Source organism: Symphalangus syndactylus, chromosome 12 (genome assembly GCF_028878055.3).
Source record: "Symphalangus syndactylus isolate Jambi chromosome 12, NHGRI_mSymSyn1-v2.1_pri, whole genome shotgun sequence".
Classification (NCBI taxonomy): domain Eukaryota; kingdom Metazoa; phylum Chordata; class Mammalia; order Primates; family Hylobatidae; genus Symphalangus; species Symphalangus syndactylus.
This window is the reverse complement of record NC_072441.2, coordinates 24,012,338-24,034,337: the sequence shown is the minus strand read 5'-3', so window position 1 is coordinate 24,034,337 and position 22,000 is coordinate 24,012,338. Positions and strand designations below refer to the sequence as shown.

The 22,000-nt window shown below is 37.5% G+C and overlaps 1 protein-coding gene across 6 annotated transcripts in view; it reads right to left on the bottom strand.

Annotated features, from left to right (window-relative positions):
- LRRC7 (leucine rich repeat containing 7) overlaps window positions 1–22,000 on the bottom strand; it is a 643,523-nt gene that overhangs the window by 405,832 nt on the left and 215,691 nt on the right. For all 6 annotated transcript variants that reach the window (XM_063625223.1, XM_063625216.1, XM_063625222.1 and 3 more), the window contains exon 4: window positions 3,269–3,386. In XM_063625223.1, the coding sequence (XP_063481293.1) occupies window positions 3,269–3,386 (118 nt within the window). The remainder of the gene's footprint in view (window positions 1–3,268; window positions 3,387–22,000) is intronic.

Genomic DNA, 22,000 nt, shown 5'->3' with positions numbered 1-22,000 from the left:
TTTCTGTCACAGAATCAGTGATAGCTTTTTCTTTTCGAGACGGTGTCTTGCTCTGTCGTCCAGGCTAGAGTGCAGTGGCGTGATCTCAGTGCAACCTCCACCTCCCAGGTTCAAGCGATTCTCCTGCCTCAACCTCCTGAGTAGCTGGGATCACAGGCGTGTGCCACCACATCTGGCTAATTTTTATATTTTTAGTCAAGACGGGGTTTCACCATGTTGGCCTGGCTGGTCTCAAACTCCTGACCTCGTGGTCCCCCGGCCTGGGCCTCGCAAAGTGCTGGGATTACAGGCATGAGCCACCGCGCCAGGCAGTGACAGCTTTCTTAGGTATGGCTTTCCGAAATGGCTGATGTGATGAAATCTTTTACTGTTTGTGTAAGTTCTAGCAATGGCTGCTATCATTATACTCATCAAGCCTATAGTACTATACCAGTATTGCAGAGTGGTTCGCCATCTTTTGCATGACTTTTTGCATAAATATTTCCAGAATATACAGCATCATAAACATAGCTAAAAGCCCCGAAGTAATAGTTGCAAAAACTTCTAAGGATGCTTACAGATACTTCTGAGTTGAAAAAATATAACCTGTGGTTCACCTTCTAAGAGCAAACATTTCTTGATGTAAGAGGGCCACCAGAAACTTTTACATGCTCACAAAAATTTCAAATTATTTAGGAGTTTCATGTTTATATTGGGCGATAAATTATTTTCAGATCTTCTTTAAAAATAAGGTAGATTTTTCTTTACTTGGAATATCCAGCTAATCCTGCCTGAAAATCAAGGAATATGATAATTGTCCATATACTATTTCTCAGAAATTATAACAAAAATACAATTTGAAGTGTGAATGTATATAAATAAAGAGGTAGTAGTTTCTGTTTTATTGTACAGAAATACAAATCTATACAAATAGGTAAATCTATTCTCAAAGCATGGTAGCACCAAAGTCATCTTTCCATGGGTCAAAACCTAGCTGTTCTTCTCTTCACACATCTGTATATGGTACTTTTAGAATTGTCTTCCTGAAAACCCTCTAAGTGGCAAGTCAAGTTGGTGTAGAAAGAGATCTGTGTCCCCTGTTTATGTTCTGATTGTCTCCTTCAGATGAAATACTCTCTTTATTCAGATTTCATGGAAATCTTCAGGAAACATCTTTTACTTGAACTCTTCCTGAAAACCCTCTAAGTGGCAAGTCAAGTTGGTGTAGAAAGAGGTCTATGTCCCCTGTTTATGTTCTGATTGTCTCCTTCAGATGAAATACTCTCTTTATTCAGATGCTACAGTGTTTCATGGAAATCTTCAGGCAACATCTTTTACTTGAACTCTTCCCTAATAATACAGCAGTCTTAATTAATCTTCCATTGTCTAAGAATTTATCATTGTAACATGTGCTTTATAATTAGGTACTTCATTGTATAGTATTTTATAATTTTCACTGATTATTTGAGAGTGTCAGTCTTATCCACAGTGATTCTATTAACTTCTCAATTACTCTCAAAGACTTGAATTAAGAAAATCACTAGCACTTCACACTGGTAAATTTCAGCAAGTTTTCCGTGTTTTGGAACAATCATTCATTCATGAATTCATTGAATAAATATTTACTGGGCTCCTAAAATGTGACACACACTGTTTTAGGCAATGGAAATAGAGCAGTAAACAAAAGAACAACAAAAAATTTAGGGCATCATTGAATTTTAATTCTAGTAAGGAGATTCCAGACAATAGATAAATAATTTAAATACACATTGGGTCAGTTTTTCATATAAGAAAAAAAAAAAGAAAGAGTAGAATGTGCTTCTATTGAATAATAATATAAGTATCTTATTTTTAAATAAGGTGGTCTGGGAAGTCTTTGTTGACAGTACATTTAAGAAAAGGCCTGAAGGTGATAAGGAAATGAGCATTGCAGATATTTGTGGAGGAGAGTTCTGATCAAATGAACAGAGACAAGGCTACTGAGATATTGTCATGGAGCTCTAAAGGCACCAAATTTCTTAGGAAAGCTATATTTACATGTGACCAAGATATTTTTCTGGTGGCCCTTCACAAAACAGATCCTTATTTCCCAGGATGTCAAGCCAATCTTACCTAGCTTCTTTTGGTCCTATCTGGTTATCACTTCTTAGGAAAACCTTCCCTAACTACAAAGATTGGATTGCATCCTTCTCTAGGCATGCCCTTCATGTTGAATGTATCTTCACACAAAATTGCTTATTTAATCATCTACAATTACTTGTTTAATGGGCAACCCACTTGAATGTAAACTTCAGAAGGGCAGGATCTGTTTTGTTCATGCCTGCATTCCTGTTGCCTCGGCACTAAATATAACCAAATAAATAACCAAAGCACTACTTGTGCAGATATGGTGCACACACAGGAAGTTTAATTGACTACCTTAATGATGAAGGGGTCCTATTTTATATCCTCATTGTACCCAGACATAACCCCTTTTGACTGATTCTTGCTAATAAAAGGGAGAGCTGAGTTCATTTGGAAAGAAATGAAGATTTAATGAATGAACAAAGATGCAAGAGACTTTCTGAAGCTCTAAGTCACTCCCATAAATACTCAGGAGAAAATATAATCAACCTGAATATCAACATCAGCATCATCATTGACAAAAACACCAGATATACAAGTCTGTCCAGAAATGTGACAAAAACTACTAAATTCCTATTATTTATTAGGCATTGCTGTAGATGTTTGGGACATATTAGTGACCAAAACAAAGAAAAATTGTTCCTGTTATGAAATGGAGTTTACATTATCAGTTAGGAAAAAAATATACCATAACCATAGGAAATAAGTAAAGTATACAATATTGTGAGGATGGTTAGTGCTAGGGGAAAAATTTGAAGCCCAGTAAGGGAAATTAAGAGTATATTTTCAAATAGGGTGAACAGGTAAGGCCTTGTTATGCAGGTGATATTTGACACATGTTGAGAAAAAATTTTACTCTGAGAATGAGAGAAGCCAGCTTTATGAAGGCAGTAAACTATTCTAGAAAAGATTAGATCACATATCTGAATGCAGAGGGAAACAAGGCTTGAATGAGTCAAGCACGTTAGTTAGAGGAGGAGAGAGAGGATGTCTGTCTTGGACTTAAAATTTAGGATTTAACTTTACAAGACCTTTAAGCTACAGTTGCAACAAAATCAAAGAAAAAGTTATTTTAGATTATTTGCTAAGAGAAGATATTAAAGCAATTAAAGCACATTTTCAGTTAAAAAATTCCAGATATTTTATGATGAGAGAAAAATCTTACCATTTTTACTGATGTCGAGTTCTTTAAGATTAACTAAACTAGCAATAGTGGTTGGCAGATTTGAAAGGTCATTATCAGGAATACTTAGTTTTCGTAGAGCTTGACAGTTGAACAATTGCTGTAATAGAAAATAATCATTAATTAGATCTCAATTTGGTTAAATTCATTCATAAACTCAGTAACAAAATTAAAGTCACCATGTTTATATGGGTAGCAGTAAAAGAGCCAGTCATAAGAGCCTCACTTTCCTCCAAACTCATCTTCTCAATTGTTTCTGAATGGCTTCACATTCTATTCCCATGTTAGTGCCTCTATTTTTGGCCACCCAGACTCAAACCCAAGATATTCTATTTTGCCCCTTCTTTTACCACTCACATTCAGTTTACCACTGAATCCCCCACTGACTGCTTTTTCTTTTAAGTAGCTTCTGGAGTTGTCCCTTCTTTTCTATTCTGACAGCTACCAGGATTACCTCAGTTCTCTTTTTCTGTGACCACATTAGATTTCATGAGGTATTATTTTAATGTAATCACATTGAACAGTTGTTTCTCTAGTATGCAAAAACTGCAATACACTGGAATACTTGAGCTCACATTTCTTTTGTGCTCCCTCTCCCAACTGTTTCATACATATTTGGTGCATGAGACATTTAACCTCTGATATTTGGTGAAAAAAATCACTCGTAATTGCTTCATTTCTGCCATCAGTCCAAAGTATTAGGTGGGAAAGAGCCAAGTGTTAAAGTCATAGCTGTGAAATCCAGCATGCTTATATTCACTGGTTGAGGTAGATGCTTCTTTAAAATGTGAATTATTGAGCTTTACCCAAATCGGTCCTGGAAGGGGGTCAACAATCTGCATTTTTAACAAGCACACCAGTGATCTGGAAACTTTGACATAGGTGTTTGCCGTATCATATTTTGAGATGCAATAAATTAGATGGTTTAGCTCTGTCCAATCCATCTTCACTCCTGCCAGATACGAACATCTGGGACAGAATCTTTGATTCATTTCTGGAAGAATTATCTTAATGAGATCTTTTCTGTTTGACATTTCTAATTCTGTTTGGCTGAATTTCCACAGATGAAGTCTGGTATCCATGACTATGAAACTGGCCTACAGTACATTAAACTACCATTTGTTCTCCCATGTAATTCGTTATTTATAGGCAAAAACAATGTAGCACATGGTCGTTATGTCTTAACTCATTAGCCTTTAAAAAATAAATTGGGCTGGTTGTTACTTAATATGAAATATGCAGTTTCTTACTTTGGGTCATGTTTGGTGCCTTACAAAGACTATTCATAACACTTCATGTAGTGTAGAATTAATTGTCAATATCTTAGACATAAATGTTGCTATTTATTTTTATGAAACCTCAAAAAGAGAACTCGGATGCATACTTTGATGGATAGTTTCTACTATTAAATTTCCTTCTAAATAAATAGGAAAACAGATGCCTACACTCCTGGTATAAGTTAATTTATACTTATTCCAGTCTCTATCATTCTGTTACAACTATTACCTCTATATCTGCATGCAGTGTGGTCAGTTATAGATTCATAGATTTAAAAAAAGCAATTGTCTTATGACTGATTTTGATAAGATTTACTAACAACTCTCTAGTCTGATCACTATTATATAACCATTTCAAGCCATGTTCAAGCTAATGATTTTCAAAACACAATTTGTTTGTTTTATAAATTTGTCTCAACTAAATTCTGAAGTGAGCTCAAGAATTAATAGTCCCAGTATTCTTTTTCAACTTTAAATGAAGTGACATCAGAAAGAAAAGACACAGAAACTTCTGAACAGCCTGTAACAAAAGAATCCAAGATCTCCTTGATGTAGAAGCTAAGAATATGGTATGTGGAATCAGATTGACGTGTGTTCAACCTCCACCCATCTATTTACTAGCTGTGCAATCTTGGGCAAGTTACGTAATATCTTTGAACTCATCAGTTTCCTTGACTATAAAATGAGAACAATATATTACCTAACTTGAAGAGTTGTTGAGAGAATTATTTGAGTTAATAGATTCATCAGTTCTAAGTCACACATATTTTCACATGTTAACATCTTTGATATTTGGAATGCATCCTGCAGTCAGGAGTAAGTTATGATTTTTAAGGAGTCTTTTCTTCTTCCTTAATGGTACTACAATATTGACGTGTCTTATAATCAATGGCCTTGAATATTTGATGAAATAAGGTACTTGTGGAAATGTAAGACTGTGTTTGTCACATAGTAAAGCATGATAACTGTAAGCCATTATTAATATTTATGTACCAGATACAGAGGCACACCTATATAATAATCTATTTTTTACTTTTCTAGATGATGGAGGCAGGAATCATGCCTCATCCATCTTGGTATCAACCTGTTTCTTCTTTCTATACACCAAAGTGACTGGTACAGTGTCCTGTACATAGTATATATTGAAGAAATATTTTTGAAATTCTGCATAGATAATTAAAAGGGAAATAAAGCGAGTGCTATATTCCAGCTAAGAGTGGTAGTTCACTGGATTGGGAACTTCAGTAGGTAAACAGTCTCAGTGGAATCTAAGTTTCAAATATAAAACTGAACTTCTTAATATAACTATGAAGAATACAAATTGGCAAAGAAATTAAAAAAGCATTTTAACAGCTCTTTCAAGATTCAAAAGCTTTGAATTAAAATAAGGAATGCTTATAAAATGCCTGTAATTCTTCAGTATAGTAGAATACGGCAAATATAATTGATAGCTATTATAATTAGAGTAAAACTGTTAGTGGTCATGGTAAACTTCTCAATGATTCTCAAAGACTTGAATTGAATTAACGGCATGGTTATCCTCTCTTCATTTGCTAATGGTATTTTGCATTTCAAAAATAATAAAATTGTTTCGAGTCTTAAAATATTTGGGTACTGAAGTGTTCTTTTTTCTTGGGCTAAAGGAAGCAATTTAACTCCGAAAAAATTGGTTTGAGTATACAATATAAATTGCTGACACCAAAGTAAACATTTAGAACTGAAACACAGCAGTTAGATGTCTTCCGTGAGAGCTGACAAAAAGAAAAAAGCCTCAAAAGTTGAAAATAAAAATACATTTGGAGCTAAAAATGTATATTCCAAAATATTTCATTCATTCATTCATTAATTCATTCACAAAAAAACATTATTTTAGTGCTATAAGCTAGAAAAACCATTTATTTTAGTGCTATAAGCTAGACACTATGCTAAGTGCAGGGGAAGCAACTATACTTGAGCCCAGATTCTTTATACTTTAATATTCAGACAATATATTTTCATATTCAGGCATTAATGTACCTTATTATTCAGATGTTTAAGTTTTAATTAATTTAATTGAAATTTATGTTGGGGCAAATATCCATTGTAATGAAAATGCACAGGTAGGAAGGATATCTGTACCAGATTTTATTGTTGATGGTGCTGGAGTTGACTTATGGAAGTATCTCTAGGAAAGGTGTGAAAAAATGGACATGAGCGAGCAATCAGAAGTTAGCCAGATGAAGGCTAAAGAGGCAACAATGTCACACCTTTGTTGAAACATCTAAAGATAATCTCAACTCAAAGAATATGTAGCTCAAACTAGTTTCAGATATTTGCTTGATAACATGAGGAGACTTGAATCTTGGAGTGAATGGTATGAGCCTACAACATCTATATGCATCTAAAATATATTTATTGAATGTCTATTATGTGCTATGATTTGTCTTCAGCACTAAAGATAAAGGTATGAAAAGAAATCAACTTCTGTTTCAGAAGTAGGGTGAACTAAATATTTAAAGAGTAATCTTTTGGTACAGCAAAACTAAACACCCTCACACTCACCCACTGCTTTATTGTATAAAATGAGCTCTGATTGTAATTTGAGGCAATTATTTGAATTCCAGGATAACAAGAAAAATAACACATAGACTTACATGAGTCTGGATTTAGCTTTTGTTCTGGTGGAGTCTGTTGGTCCTTGATGGGTTAAGCCTGAGTTAAAGATATTGCAAGTGGAAGCATAGAAGACTGCTCGGAGTCTGAACAGAGTGGGAGATTGGCCTAGAGACCACCCCCAGTGACTGAACTAGAAAAAACTGGGCCAGTAAAGGGATTTAGCAGGGGATACATGTACTTCTCAGCCTTGGCTTTGAGTGAAGAGTGAAAAAGGAAGAAAAGAAGGAAGGGAGGAAGGAAGGAGGAAAGAAGGAAGGAGGGAAGGCAGGAGGGATGGAGGGAGGGGGAAGAAGGAATAAAGAAAAGAAAAAGAATGAAGAAAGGGAGTGATATAGTTTGGCTGTGTCCCCACTCAAATCTCATCCTGTAGCTCCCACAATTCTCACATGTTGTGGGAGGGACCTGTTGGGAGGTAACTGAATCATGCGGGCAAGTCTTTCAAGCTGACTGCAGAAATTTGCATAAATAACGAGGAGCTGAAAGTTAGTCACCAAGGCAATGGGGAAAGTGTCTTCAGGGCATGTCAGAGACCTTTGCGGCAGCCTCTCCCACCACAGGCCCAGGGCCCCGTGCTGTGTGCAGAAAGGGGCCAACATAGAGCTCAGGCCACGGCTTCAGAGGGTGCAAGCCCCAAGCTTTGGCAGCTTCCACTTGGTGTTGAGCCTGCAAGTACACTGAAGTCCAAAATTGGGGTTTGTGAACCTCTGAGTAGATTTCAGAAGATGTATGGAAATGCCTGGATACCCAGGCAGAAGTTTGCTGCAGGGGCGGGGCCCTCATGGAGAATCTCTGTGAGGGCAGTGCAGAGGAGAAATGTAGGGTCAGAGCTCCCACACAGAGTCCCTCCTTGGGCACCTCCTAGTGGAGCTGTGAGAAGAGGGCCACCATCCTCCAGACCCCAGAATGGTAGGTGCACTGACAGCTTGCACCGTGTGCCTGGAAAAGCTGCAGACACTCAATGACAGCCCATGAAAGCAGCTGGGAGGGAGACTGTACCCTGCGATGCCACAAGTGCAGAGCTGCCCAAGGCTGTGGGAGCCCACCTCTTGCATCAGCATGACCTGGATGTGAGACATGGAGTCAAAGGAGATCATTTTGGAGCTTTAAGATTTTGGACTTGCATGAGGCAGCCCCATTGTTTTGGCCCATTTCTTCTATTTGGAATGGCTGTATTTACTCAATGCCTGTACTCCCATTGTATCTAGGAAGTGACTAACTTGCTTTTGATTTTACAGGCCCATAGGTGGAAGGGACTTGTCTCAGATGAGACTTTGTACTGTGGACTTCTGAGTTAATGCTGAAATGAGTTAAGACTTTGAGGGATTGTTGGAGAGGCATGATTGGTTTTGAAATGTGAGTACATAAGATCTGGGAGAGTACAGGGGCAGAATGATATGGTTTGGCTGTGTCCCCACCCAAATCTCATCTTGTAGCTCCCATAATTCCCACGTGTTGTTAGAGGGACCCAGTGAGAGGTAATTAAATCATAGTCTTTCCTGTGTTCTTTTTGTGATTGAATAAATCTCACAAGATCTGATGGTTTTAAAAAGGGGAGTTTCCCGCACAAGCCCTTCTCTTGTCTGCCGGCGTGTGAGATGTGCCTTTTACCTTCCACCATGATTGTGAGGACTCCCTAGCCACGTGGAACCGTAAGTCCAACAAACCTCTTTCTTCTGTAAATTGCCCAGTCATGGGTATGTCTTTATCAGCAGTATGAAAATAGACTAATACAGGGAGGAAGGGAAAGAGAAAAAATAAGAGGGATGAAAAAGAAGAAAAAAAGGAAAGGAAGGGAAAAATGGAGGACAGAAAGGAATAGCAAAGGAATGAAGGGAGAGAGGGAAGGAAAGGAAGAATGAAGAAAAAAATAACAAAAAGACAGAGAGAGAGAGAGAAAAAAAGTCTTCTAGGAATTGCCTGGCCTCTCTTGTGTTAGAGGCTGGAATTCATGTATTTATGGGGCTTCTTTAAACCCACTTGAGAGTTACAAGTGGTCCTGTGTTAGTATTGCCCCAAGTGCCAGGTAGAAGCATACACAAGTCTCCTCTAAAGAACTCAACTTTAAATTTAGGCCTTTGTCTCACAGATAACATAGCAAAAAACATAACATCATTTAAAAAAAAATCACTAAATATATAATAAAATAATTGACTTGAGTGAGATGTTATAGAAAAACAAAGATTCAAGCCTGCAAATGGTGGATATAATGGAATTATGAAACATAAAATGTAAAATAAATGCATTTAACACGTTTAAAGAAATAAAAGTAGGATTTAAAAGACTGCTTAAATGACATGGAGGACACAGTAAGAAGGTCTTTTTGGAATTTTGGGAAACCGTAGAAAATAAAATGAGTGAGGTAGTGGAGGAATTTCAGAATTGTTGGAAAGCACTCATATTCAGATTATTATTATATTATATTACAAACATTTTCAGATTTTTTTCATTGTTCGGGAGGAACGCAAAGATACTGATTAACTTTAGATCAAAGTTAAATATTCATGTTAAGTTACAGTGGTATGTTTACATTTCTAGAATAACAAATTAAAAAACAGAAATAAAGTGTATGATTTCTAGTTGATAGAGACAAAATAAATGGAATGAGATAAAGAAGTGGAAAAGACTTTGATAAATATAATGAAAAAAAGACTCAGAAGTAGCAACACAGATAAAAATAAAGAACAGAGTGAAATACATTAATACAAATGCATCAATAATTGCCTTCAGTAAATATGGATTAATTTCTCCAATTAAGAAACAGACTTGACCGTCTGAGGGGATTAAAATTAAAAACAAGCAATCTCTATGTTGTTTAACAGTGGCGCACCCAAAACTTGATGCAAAATTATAAAACTGCCAAAATTAACTAAAAGAAAGTATACACGGCAATACTGATTTAAGGCAAAATACATTACTAGAGAGAGAGTGACCATATAATGATAATCACTTCAGTTCACCAGGAATGTATAACAATTATAAATTTATCTAGTATAGTAGCATTAATATATTTAAAGGAACATTTGACAGATCTTCAAGGAGATATTATAAAACTGTTATCATAGCAGGATATTTAACACATTTTTCAATAATTGACTAAAAACAGACAAAAATACCAAAAGCTATAGAAGAACTAAAGGCTACAATTAATGAGCTTGTTCTACAGGACACATAGAGAACACTGAGCTCAACTACTACACAGTATTTTTTAAAAATGCATATAAAAATTTACAGTTGATCATGTGCTACACATAAAGTAAGTCTCAACAAAGACCAGAGAATTCATAACAAAAGACCACATTCTTGGTCAATAATGCAATTAAGTTAAAAATTTGTAACTAAAAAATAACTTTAAAAACACTTATATTGTGTTCTATATTTACAAACTAAAATTTAATAACTCATGCACCAAAGAATAAATGATAATGGAGATTACAAAACAATTAAATAATAAAATGTTACATAATAGAAATGCCACGATATAGCCAGAAAAATAGGTGGTAAATGTGTAGCCTTAAATGCTTGCATTAGAGAAGACAAAGGGCTGAAAATGAATGAGTTAAGCATGCGACTTAGGAAAATTAACAACCAAAGGCAACAGAATAAACCCAAAGGACGTAGAAGGGAAACAATAGTTAAGAAAGGGGCCCTTCACAACAATCTATGGAACAAGGAGGACACAGGAACTGAAGCAAACATCGAACTGTGAGCTCCTCAAGGAGAGGAACCGTGTCTTTTGTGAGTCATTGTATTTATTTTATTATTGTTTGTGTCTTTTAAAATGTCTTATTGTGAAATACACATACCCAAGAGCCTATATAATATGTATTTTTTTAACTATAATAAAACTAAGACCCATATTTCTCAATCCAGTTGAAGAAAGTTCACCTATGCTCCTCTCTATCATATACCTTTGTCTTCTACCCACCACCACTGAGAGGCAACCAATTTCTTGAATTTTATTTTACTAATTCCCTCGCTTCTGTTTATGCTTTTGCAACAGGTTTAATCATCTTAAAATTATATATTGTTCGGATTTGTGTGTTTATCTTTATATGGATGGAGTAATACTGTATATTTCCACCTGCAACTTTCCTTTTTCATTTGATATGTTATTAATAGTATTCAATGTTGATGTATAAAATGTATTTATTCACTTTCACTGCTTTATGTTTCATACAACACAACTTTCTTATACGTTCTATTGTTCATGGCTTTTGGGTTCTTTCTCATTTTTTTCTAACATGAGCAATGCTGCTAAGAATATTCTAATATATATTTGCTAGTGCACATACACAAAAGTTGGAAAATAAAATAATTTACCTTTCTTCTAAATGTTTTAATGCTTTGATTTGACCTATCTGAAATTTATTTTTGAGAATGATGTGAAGTAAGGATTTATTCTTTTCCCCTTATAGATGACCAGTTATTCCAGCATCTTTTTTTTTTTTTTTTTTTTTTGAGATGAGGAATCTAGGTCTGTCATCCAGGCTGGAGTGCAGTGGCGTGATCTCGGCTCACTGCAACCTCCTCCTCCCGGGTTCAAGCAATTCTCCAGCCTCAGCCTCCCGGGTAGCTGGGATTACAGATGCTCGCCACCACACCTGGCTAATTTTTTGTATTTTTAGTAGAGACAGGGTTTCACCATATTGCTGCTCTTGAACTCCTGACCTCAGGTGATCTGCCTGCCTCGGCCTCCCAAAGTGCTGGGATTACAGTTGCTAGCCACTGTGCCCAGCCTCCAGCATCATTTTTTAAAACTTCATTATTTCTCCACTGGTTTGCAAGACAACCTTTTTGTATATCCGATTTCCACTGAAGTGTGGGTTAGTTTCTGGATTTTCTATTCCTAGCCTACTGGTCTATTTTTCTATCCCTCTCTCACTCTAGCGAGGTCACCAGAATTCTATAACTTCGATTTGTGCTTTTCTTAAAAAATGGGAAAGAAATATGAGAGAATGCCAGGAGAAGCAAGAAACACTTCAACCATGTTTAGAGAGAGGGGTTGTTTTCTGAGTAGAAGGTGGGGATGGGGAGGTAGGGGAGACTGGAAAGTGCAGAAAAGCCCGAGAGGCTGTACATGAAAGAAAGGCTCAGAAGCGTATTCAGAATGGCAACAACAACAAAAGCAAGTGGCTGTATTCTAAGCTGTGTGGAGAGGAATGAAAAATGTGGGTTTTAGTCAGAATGTAAAAGGCTGTAAGGGTCTGAGCTTTATCCTGTAGGAAGTGTTTGGACGGTCATTTTTCACAATTTTGAGTTACTCTTTTAGTTGCTATCTCCAGAAAAATGTTTATGAGAACACACATATGCACATGTGCATGCATCCACCCACACAAATACACACATTTGCAACCAATCTGAGGGAACCCGAAAACCACCTGAAGCCCAGGCATGGATCTGTGGGCTGGGTTAATGGCCACCGAGAAAGGAAGTGATGGCATGTTCCTTCCAATTAAGCAAATGCGATTGGGCCCATCTCCTCCTCATAATTTTTCAGTAGTTGTCTGCTCTCTTCAGGACAGTCCAAATTCCTTAATGTGGCTTTCAAGGCTCTTCGCCTCTCCAATTTCTCATCTTGCCATTTCCCTTTTCCCTGTCCCTTCTCCGTCCACACCTCTCCCCTGCTGTCCTGCATTACCACAGCTCCAGCCACACTCAGCAGCTGTGTTTCTGCACCTGCTGTACGCTGCCTTGACTTTACAAATGCCAGTCTCCAACTGGAGCTCTTTCCACTCCACCCTATCCCACCTCCCCTCTACTCTCTTGTTCAAGTTGCAGGTCACAGATTAAGACCTGTTTACATGTTCCACCTGCATACCTCTGTAGCGTTCTGTACGGTTATACCTGTTGAAACATGGATGTCTGAGTTTTGTGATTACAAGACTGTAGTGTAGTTTCTCCAGTTCCCGCAGTATGGGAAGTGTGGAAAACAATGCTTGGCACATTGTACCTTCTCAGTAAGTGGTTATTCTTTCATGAATATTCTATGTAGGAGAGTGGCGTAATAGCAAGATAGTCACCATTTTGTGTGCGTGCCTATTTCATAGGTCTTTCTTTCTTTCTTTCTCTCTCTCTCTCTCTTTTTTTTTTTTTTGACAGAGTCTCACTCTGTCTCCCAGGCTGGAGTGCAGTGGCATGACCTCAGCTCACTGCAACCTCCACCTGCCAGGTTCAAGTGATTCTCCTGCCTCAGCCTGCCGAGTAGCTGGGATTACAGTTGTGCACCACCACACCTGGCTAATTTTTTATATTTTTGGTACAGACGGGACTTCACCATGTTGGTCACCCTAGTCTCGACCTCCTGACCTCGAGTGATCTGCCTGCCTCGACCTCCCAAAGTGCTGGGATTACAGGCATGAGACACCATGCCCAGACACAAAGCCATTTCTATACCAGAACACTATCGCCTCTGAATGATCAGATCTGGGCTTTGGAAAGATAATGGTGAGAACTGACAACAGTCTCTCACAGGCTTTCTGGGAGGGGAGAGTGGATAAGACAAGGATCCAGTGAGCCCTCACAAAGGCCGCAGGCCCCAGAAGAATTCCAGAGGACTCAGACTCGACAACTATCTACTGACAGAGAGGAGCTTAGAGTAAATATGAGTATATGTTACAGCACTTTGGGGTTAGCAAAGTGCCATATAAATGCAAAAATCATAATTTGGATTAGCATTTTATTAACATCTTTATACTCATGCTTAGAAAATTAAGAACATTATAAAAATGGCATAAATGTAGATGACTATATCTCACACATAGCTTAGTTTCTTAGAAAAAATAAGCTGTGTAGTTTTTCACCACAAATACAAAAGTATTAGTTGTGTGTGAATTTTCAAAAGATAAATCCTTTTCCTGAAAAGCTTTATATTAAATCATAAATATTCAGTGAGAGGCTTACTGATGCCATACGTAGGTACATGGAGATTTCACCAGGGAAAAGAAATGATTGTCTAACGAGTTGGCCTCACTGAATGGCTGGTTTCTTAGAAGTTCTTCCTTTGAATTCCTTTAAAGATGTTCAGTTCATTTGAAAGTTGTTTCAAAGAAATAATTATACTGTGCACATTATAATAAAATATTTTAAAATTTCCTTTGTTTAAAACAAGTGTTAATAATTTTTTTGTGTTAGAAAAGAGCCAACTGTAAGTAATAAGAGAGTAAAAATGGTTTTATATATATACTTGGTGAAATTGTAAGCTTCCAATCGTGACATCATTTACCCTTCCTTTCCCTCCTTTTTTTCTCCCTCCCTTTATCTCTCCTTTTCCCTTTCTTCCTCCCTTCTATCCTTTCCCTTCCCCTAGACTGCTTGTGTTCAGTGAGCACCTGTTCTACTCAGTGACAGGCACAGGGCCAGGATTCAAAGATGAATAACAAAGAATCCCCTTCCTCATGTATACGGCTAACTAATGGTTATAAATAAAATTCAATGTAATAAATACTATAGCACAGAGATGGCTTTGCAAAGAACATTTTATTCCCAAAGAAATATCCCTAGACTTTTTTCCTTGATGTAGAGAATTTAAATACATGGAATTGTGTGCTTTTAAAAACTGTTCTATGCTACTCTCCCACACTAACATCTACCCCTTAAATATTCATATGCAGGGAAGTGACTTACTCAGATTTTTGCTTTTGAGAAACAGTTGACACCTTTCAACAGACAGGCAGGTGGGAGATTAGAAAACATCCAGATGAAAAATAATGAGTCTTCATTAAAGCACTGTTAGTAGAAGTGAGCAGAGTGACACAGTTAAGAGGAGAAGTCATTAAGAGTTGGTACCAGCTGTGCATGGGCAAAGAAGAGAAGATTTTGTAGTCAAACAAGACTTTAGTGTGTCCAGTAGTGGTGATGGTGTAGGGTTGGTGGGACAGGTATAGTACTGGACAGATGCTGGTAGTATCAAGTAACATTGGAGCTATAGGAAAAGGGAATATTATAGTCCTTTCTAGTACATTTTAGCAATGCTGAATGTGCTGCAGAGAAGAGCTCTTTTATTTCCTTCAGAAAGGTGGTGACTATGATAGATACCTAGGGATTTTATGCTAGAAAACAAATATCACTGCTGTTGTTTTTAAAATACAGAACTTTTAAACAACAATCTGTACAAAGATATTGTTGTACCATTTTTCCCTTTGGAAGAAGAAGGTTATTTTAATGTTTGTCATTGTCTTAGAAGGAACAGAATATATCTGTTTTTATTGGAATAACAGCTGTTGCTTTGAATGTACAAGGCATAGTACATTGCCATACCTACTCTATTCAATAATAATTTGCATTAAAAATATTTAAATGAAAATGTTATTTAACTTACATATCCTTGATTACTTATGTGATGGTAGCAAGCTAATAATACCCAGAATGAATTAGAAAAATGTGAAAGTTGAATTTAAAAGCATAGCTTTAAATGTTCTTAATTTCAACTCAGCTTCATTGTTTCTGGGTATTTGTGGTAAATTCCTGATGTCTCTATTAAGCTAAATTATAAAGGATATGTGTGTGTGAGCATGCTTGTTCATAGGTGTGCCTTTGAAGGGGGTTCTTTTTGTTGCTTTTTTAGTAATTATTGGTTGGTAAAATTTTTGTTAGTTGACATGTAAAAAAATACTGGCTTCGAATACCCTTTATTTCCTTCTCCTGCCTGATTGCCCTGGCCAGAACTTCCAGCACTATGTTGAATAGGAGCGGTGAGAGAGGGCATCCCTGTCTTGTGCCAGTTTTCAGAGGGAATGCTTCCAGTTTTTGGCCATTCAGTATGATACTGGCTGTGGGTTTGTCACAGATAGCTCTTATTATTTTGAGATACGTCCCATCAATACCTAATTTATTGAGAGTTTTTAGCATGAAGGGTTGTTGAATTTTGTAAAAGGCCTTTTCTGCATCTATTGAGATAATCACGTGGTTTTTGTCTTTGGTTCTGTTTATATGCTGGATTACATTTATTGATTTGCGTATGTTGAACCAGCCTTGCATCCCAGGGATGAAGCTCACTTGATTATGGTGGATAAGCTTTTTGATGTGCTGCTGCATTCAGTTTGCCAGTATTTTATTGAGGATTTTTGCATCAATGTTCATCAAGGATATTGGTCTGAAATTCTCTTTTTTGGTTATGTCTCTGCCAGGCTTTGGTATCAGGACGATGCTGGCTTCATAAAATGTGTTAGGGAGGATTCCCTCTTTTTCTATCGATTGGAATAGTTTCAGAAGGAATGGTACCAGTTCCTCCTTGTACCTCTGGTAGAATTCGGCTGTGAATCCATCAGGTCCTGGACTCTTTTTGGTTGGTAAGCTATTGATTATTGCCACAATTTCAGAACCTGTTATTGGTCTATTCAGAGATTCAACTTCTTCCTGGTTTAGTTTTGGGAGGGTGTATTTGTCGAGGAATTTATCCATTTCTTCTAGATTTTCTAGTTTATTTGCATAGAGCTGTTTGTAGTATTCTCTGATGGTAGATTGTATTTCTGTGGGATCGGTGGTGACATCCCCTTTTTCATTTTTTATTGCATCTATTTGATTCTTCTCTCTTTTCTTCTGTCCCTGTTTGCAGATGACATGATTGTACATCTAGAAAACCCCATTGTCTCAGCCCAAAATCTCCTTAAGCTGATAAGCAACTTCAGCAAAGTCTCAGGATACAAAATCAATGTACAAAAATCACAAGCATTCTTGTACACCAATCACAGACAAACAGACAGCCAAATCATGAGTGAACTCCCATTCACGATTGCTTCAAAGAGAATAAAATACCTAGGAAACCAACTTAAAGGGATGTGAAGGACCTCTTCAAGGAGAACTACAAACCACTGCTCAATGAAATAAAAGAGGATACAAACAAATGGAAGAACATTCCATGCTCATGGGTTGGAAGAATCAATATCGTGAAAATGGCCATACTGCCCAAGGTAATTTATAGATTCAATGCCATCCCCATCAAGCTACCAATGACTTTCTTCACAGAATTGGAAAAAACTACTTGAAAGTTCATATGGAACCAAAAAAGAGCCCGCATTGCCAAGTCAATCCTAAGCCAAAAGAACAAAGCTGGAGGCATCACGCTACCTGACTTCAAACTATACTACAAGGCTACAGTAACCAAAACAGCATAGTACTGGTACCACAACAGAGACATAGATCAATGGAACAGAACAGAGCCCTCAGAAATGATGCCGCATATGTACAACTATCTGATCTTTGACAAACCTGACAAAAACAAGCAATGGGGAAAGGATTCCCTATTTAATAAATGGTGCTGGGAAAACTGGCTAGCCATAAGTAGAAAGCTGAAACTGGATCCCTTCCTTACACCTTATACAAAAATTAATTCAAGATGGATTAAAGACTTAAATGTTAGGCCTAAAACCATTAAAATCCTACAAGAAAACCTAGGCAATACCATTCAGGACATAGGCGTGGGCAAGGACTTCATGTCTAAAACACCAAAAGCAATGGCAACAAAAGCCAAAATTGACAAATGGGATCTAATTAAACTAAAGAGCTTCTGCACAGCAAAAGAAACTACCATCAGAGTGAACAGGCAACCTACAGAATGGGAGAAAATTTTTGCAACCTACTCATCTGACAAAGGGCTAATATCCAGAATCTACAATGAACTCAAACAAATTTACAAGAAAAAAACAAACAACCCCATCAAAAAGTGGGCAAAGGACATGAACAGACACTTCTCAAAAGAAGACATTTATGCAGCCAAAAAACACATGAAGAAATGCTCACCATCACTGGCCATCAGAGAAATGCAAATCAAAACCACAGTGAGATACCATCTCACACCAGTTAGAATGGCCATCATTAAAAAATCAGGAAACAACAGGTGCTGGAGAGGATGTGGAGAAATAGGAACACTTTTACACTGTTGGTGGGACTGTAAACTAGTTCAACCATTGTGGAAGTCAGTGTGGCGATTCCTCAGGGATCTAGAACTAGAAATACCATTTGACCTAGCCATCCCATTACTGGGTATATACCCAAAAGACTATAAATCATGCTGCTATAAAGACACATGCACACATATGTTTATTGTGGCACTATTCACAATAGCAAAGACTTGGAACCAACCCAAATGTCCAACAACGATAGACTGGATTAAGAAAATGTGGCACATATACACCATGGAATACTATGCAGCCATAAAAAATGATGAGTTCATGTCCTTTGTAGGGACATGGATGAAACCGGAAAACATCATTCTCAGTAAACTATCACAAGGACAAAAAACCAAACACTGCATGTTCTCACTCATAGGTAGGAATTGAACAATGAGAACTCATGGACACAGGAAGGGGAACATCACACTCCAGGGACTGTTGTGGGGTTGGGGTAGGGGGGAGGGACAGCATTAGGAGATATACCTAATGCTAAATGATGAGTTAATGGGTGCAGGAAATCAACATGGCACATGGATACATATGTAACAAACCTGCACATTGTGCACATGTACCCTAAAACCTAAAGTATAATAATAAAAAAAAAAAGATTTAAAGAAAAAAAAGATTGAAAATCAAGTAAAAAAAAAATACTGGCTTTGTCTATAGAGCGTAATCAATGTGGTATGTGAACAATTAGCTTGAATGGCATTAATCTAAAGTTCCATACTAGTGTAAGCTGGTTTGTGTATGTATCTCTGTGTGTGTGTGTGTATATATGTTTGTGTGTGTGCAATATATATATGTGTGTGTGTGTATATATGTTTGTGTGTGTGCAATGTATATATATATATGTGTGTGTGTGTGTATATATATTTGTTTTTGCCCTTCTTTGCCCTGATCAGTTGTGAGTGACAAAAGGCCTAACTTTGCTGACTAGCTCTGCCCAGGTCAGTGAACCAGAGAGAAGATGGCTCATGGTATAACTGGAGATTTTCTCCACTGGTAGTGCTAATAAGTGGATTATAAACTTTGGAATCAGATAGACCAGGATTTGAATTCTGACTCCATTCATACTTAGCCACGTTATTGAGCTAGCTCCATGTTCTCTAAGGTTCCATTTCTAATCTAAAAACCCAGTTAGATTGTGCTCTAGTCTTGTCTTCAGCAATGCACTTCTGCCAGGTGGACCTCCCTGACCCCCAAGCAAAGCAGGATTGGTTGTCTCTCTACTGTGTTTGCATATACTGTTACATATACATTTCTATAACCCACTGTTACAAAATTGTAAGTATTTATGCAATAAATATTTAGTGAAAAGCTAGCTTTGGACTAAACACTGCACTAGTTCCCATGGAAACAAAGATTAAATAGACATAGTTCAGTATTCTGGTAGGGGAGGCAGACACACATTAGTGTCTTTCTTCTCCACCTTTGTTTCCCTGAAACAGAGTAAGCATTCAATAAACATATAGAGAATGAATAATTGCCACAGGTTTGGCAAGTACAACTATGGAATTGTATACATGGTAATACGGAGGCACAGAGGAGAGTGGAACAAATGTGCCAGGGAGTGAATAATGAAGGCTGTGGGAGGAACTGACAGTGGAGATGAATCAAAGTAGCATGCCAGGCAGAGGAAACAGCATGAACCTACAGGCAAGAAAAGCTTTGTGTTTCAGGAACACTTCCTAAGAGAGCAGAAGAAGGAAGAGATTGCAGCAATAGGCTGTAGCCAGACTATAGAGGCCTCATGTCAGCATTCCATGCTAAGCTGCATGGTTTTTTTCCCCTGAAGTTAGAGAAGAGACAGGTAACTTCCTTAACTTAGGTTACAGTCTGGTCATATTTATATTTGGAATGGGTCACTGTTGGCTGTGTGAGGAATAGAATGGGGGAAAAGGCTGGTTTAAGGTAACAACAAGGAGACTATTCCATTAGTCAGCTGCGAGATGAAGGTCTGACGTAGGCTTCAGTCATAGGGTGGAGAGGTGAGATAGATTTAAGACATATTTAGGTAACAAAATCTTGGCCGTTGATTTGATGTGGAAGCTGAACAAACAGAAAGAGTAAATGATGACTGTCTTGGTAACCAAACTGAATGGATAGTCACCAACTGAAACAGGAAATACAGGACAGGAGATAGGTTTCAAGGGGGAAATTACACTTGTTGAGTGTGAATATTCAAGTAAGACAAGCAAGTATGTACAAGTTTGAAGATTGAGAGACTGGGCTGAGCTGGCATCGTAGATTTGTGAGTCTTCACTGTGGCACTGAGAACATGAGAATAGATGAAGGTGATAACCCAGAGAGAACAGCAAGATCAAGGAGCTTTCCCCTTTGCTCTCCTGAAGTAGGCATTGTAAAAGATACAAATGACACTTTATTGCCTGGTCGAATGGATTATACAGTTCTTGCCTTTCTTGGCCTCCCTATTCCATTTAACAATGTCATCCCTCCCTTCTGAGAACACTCCACTCTGACATCCCTGATTTCATTCTTCTAAAAGGAGTTCCAACTGCTGTTGGCATCCCGCATACCCTGCCTCTGTGTGCCCGGGCTCTGCCCCATTCCTCCTAAGTGTTAGGGTTCCTCTGTAGGTAGGCTGGTGGCAGTGTTCCACTGGTGATGACAGAAGCAAATATCATTAATGTTAATGAATAAACATATACTACAAGCTTTTATCAGTCAGCTCTTGATTATTTAGGGCTCTTGGTAGCAAGCTAAAATTGAATCCTATTTAACGTCACTCACACACAGGAAAGACTCCATTGAGGGCCATGGGAAATTCACCATAAAGAATCTCAAAAAATAGGAAACAAACAAATTCATCCACTTAAAATTTAAAGAAAACAGAACCTTAACTGTCTGAGCAATAAATATCAAACCCACACACCCACACAGACCCACACACCCACACAGACCCACACCAAAATGAAAAATCAATAGCAAGGTAGCGAGGTTGCATTGTTACCAGGAAAGCAAGAAGCAGTAAATATCACACACAGACATGCACACCCACACACACACCCACACACACCCCAAAATGAAAAATCAATAGCAAGTTAGTGAGGTTGCATTATTACCAGGAAACCGAGAAGCAGTAAAATGGTTCTAAAGAAAGAGGTAGAATACTGGTGTTTCCTCTAATCTCTGACTGGTCTTAACTCTCTTAGTGCTGTTTCAGGTTCGTTATAGAAACAACAAATTGCCTCTATGCATAGAAGGGATACATATCTCTAGGATTTTATTAAAAAATAATTTCCACATACATTTTGGAAGAAAAAGCATCTGCAAAAGATTTGTTTCATTTTATACCACTGTTAATTTGGAATAGAAGATAACTTCCTTTCTGGAAAGTGCAACTATCAGGTCTCATTTTATAGGGAGAGGGCAGCTTTTTTGTATTCTTTACTGTATTGTAGCTCATAGCAATTACTGTCATTTGTTGAAAGGTTATGTTCTGCAGACACCATACTCACACTTCACATATATTATGTTATATAATATGTAACAGTGAAGAAGAATTACCAGAGTCAGTAGATGATAAAAATAAGATGCGAGTAAGACAGTCTTTCAAGGTAGATGCTATTTTCTCCAGTTTACATAGGAGAGAAACTGAGGCTGAGAGCCTTCCCCAAGCTGGGGTTCAAACTTAAGTCTGCCCAACTCTAAGACTTTAGTGGTTTTCCCTACCCCAGACATTTCACATCGGGCTGCTCTGTCTCTGTAATTAGAGGCTCTGTCGGGATTTTGGAGCTGACCTTTGAAATTAAATAATGCTAGCTAGGAGGCAATAAGGGTGAGCTTACATTATTCATATCCTTTGCTTCTTTTCTTTCCCATCATTTCTCATAATCTGGGGAACTTCTCATTATCTCTGAAGTCTAGCCCAG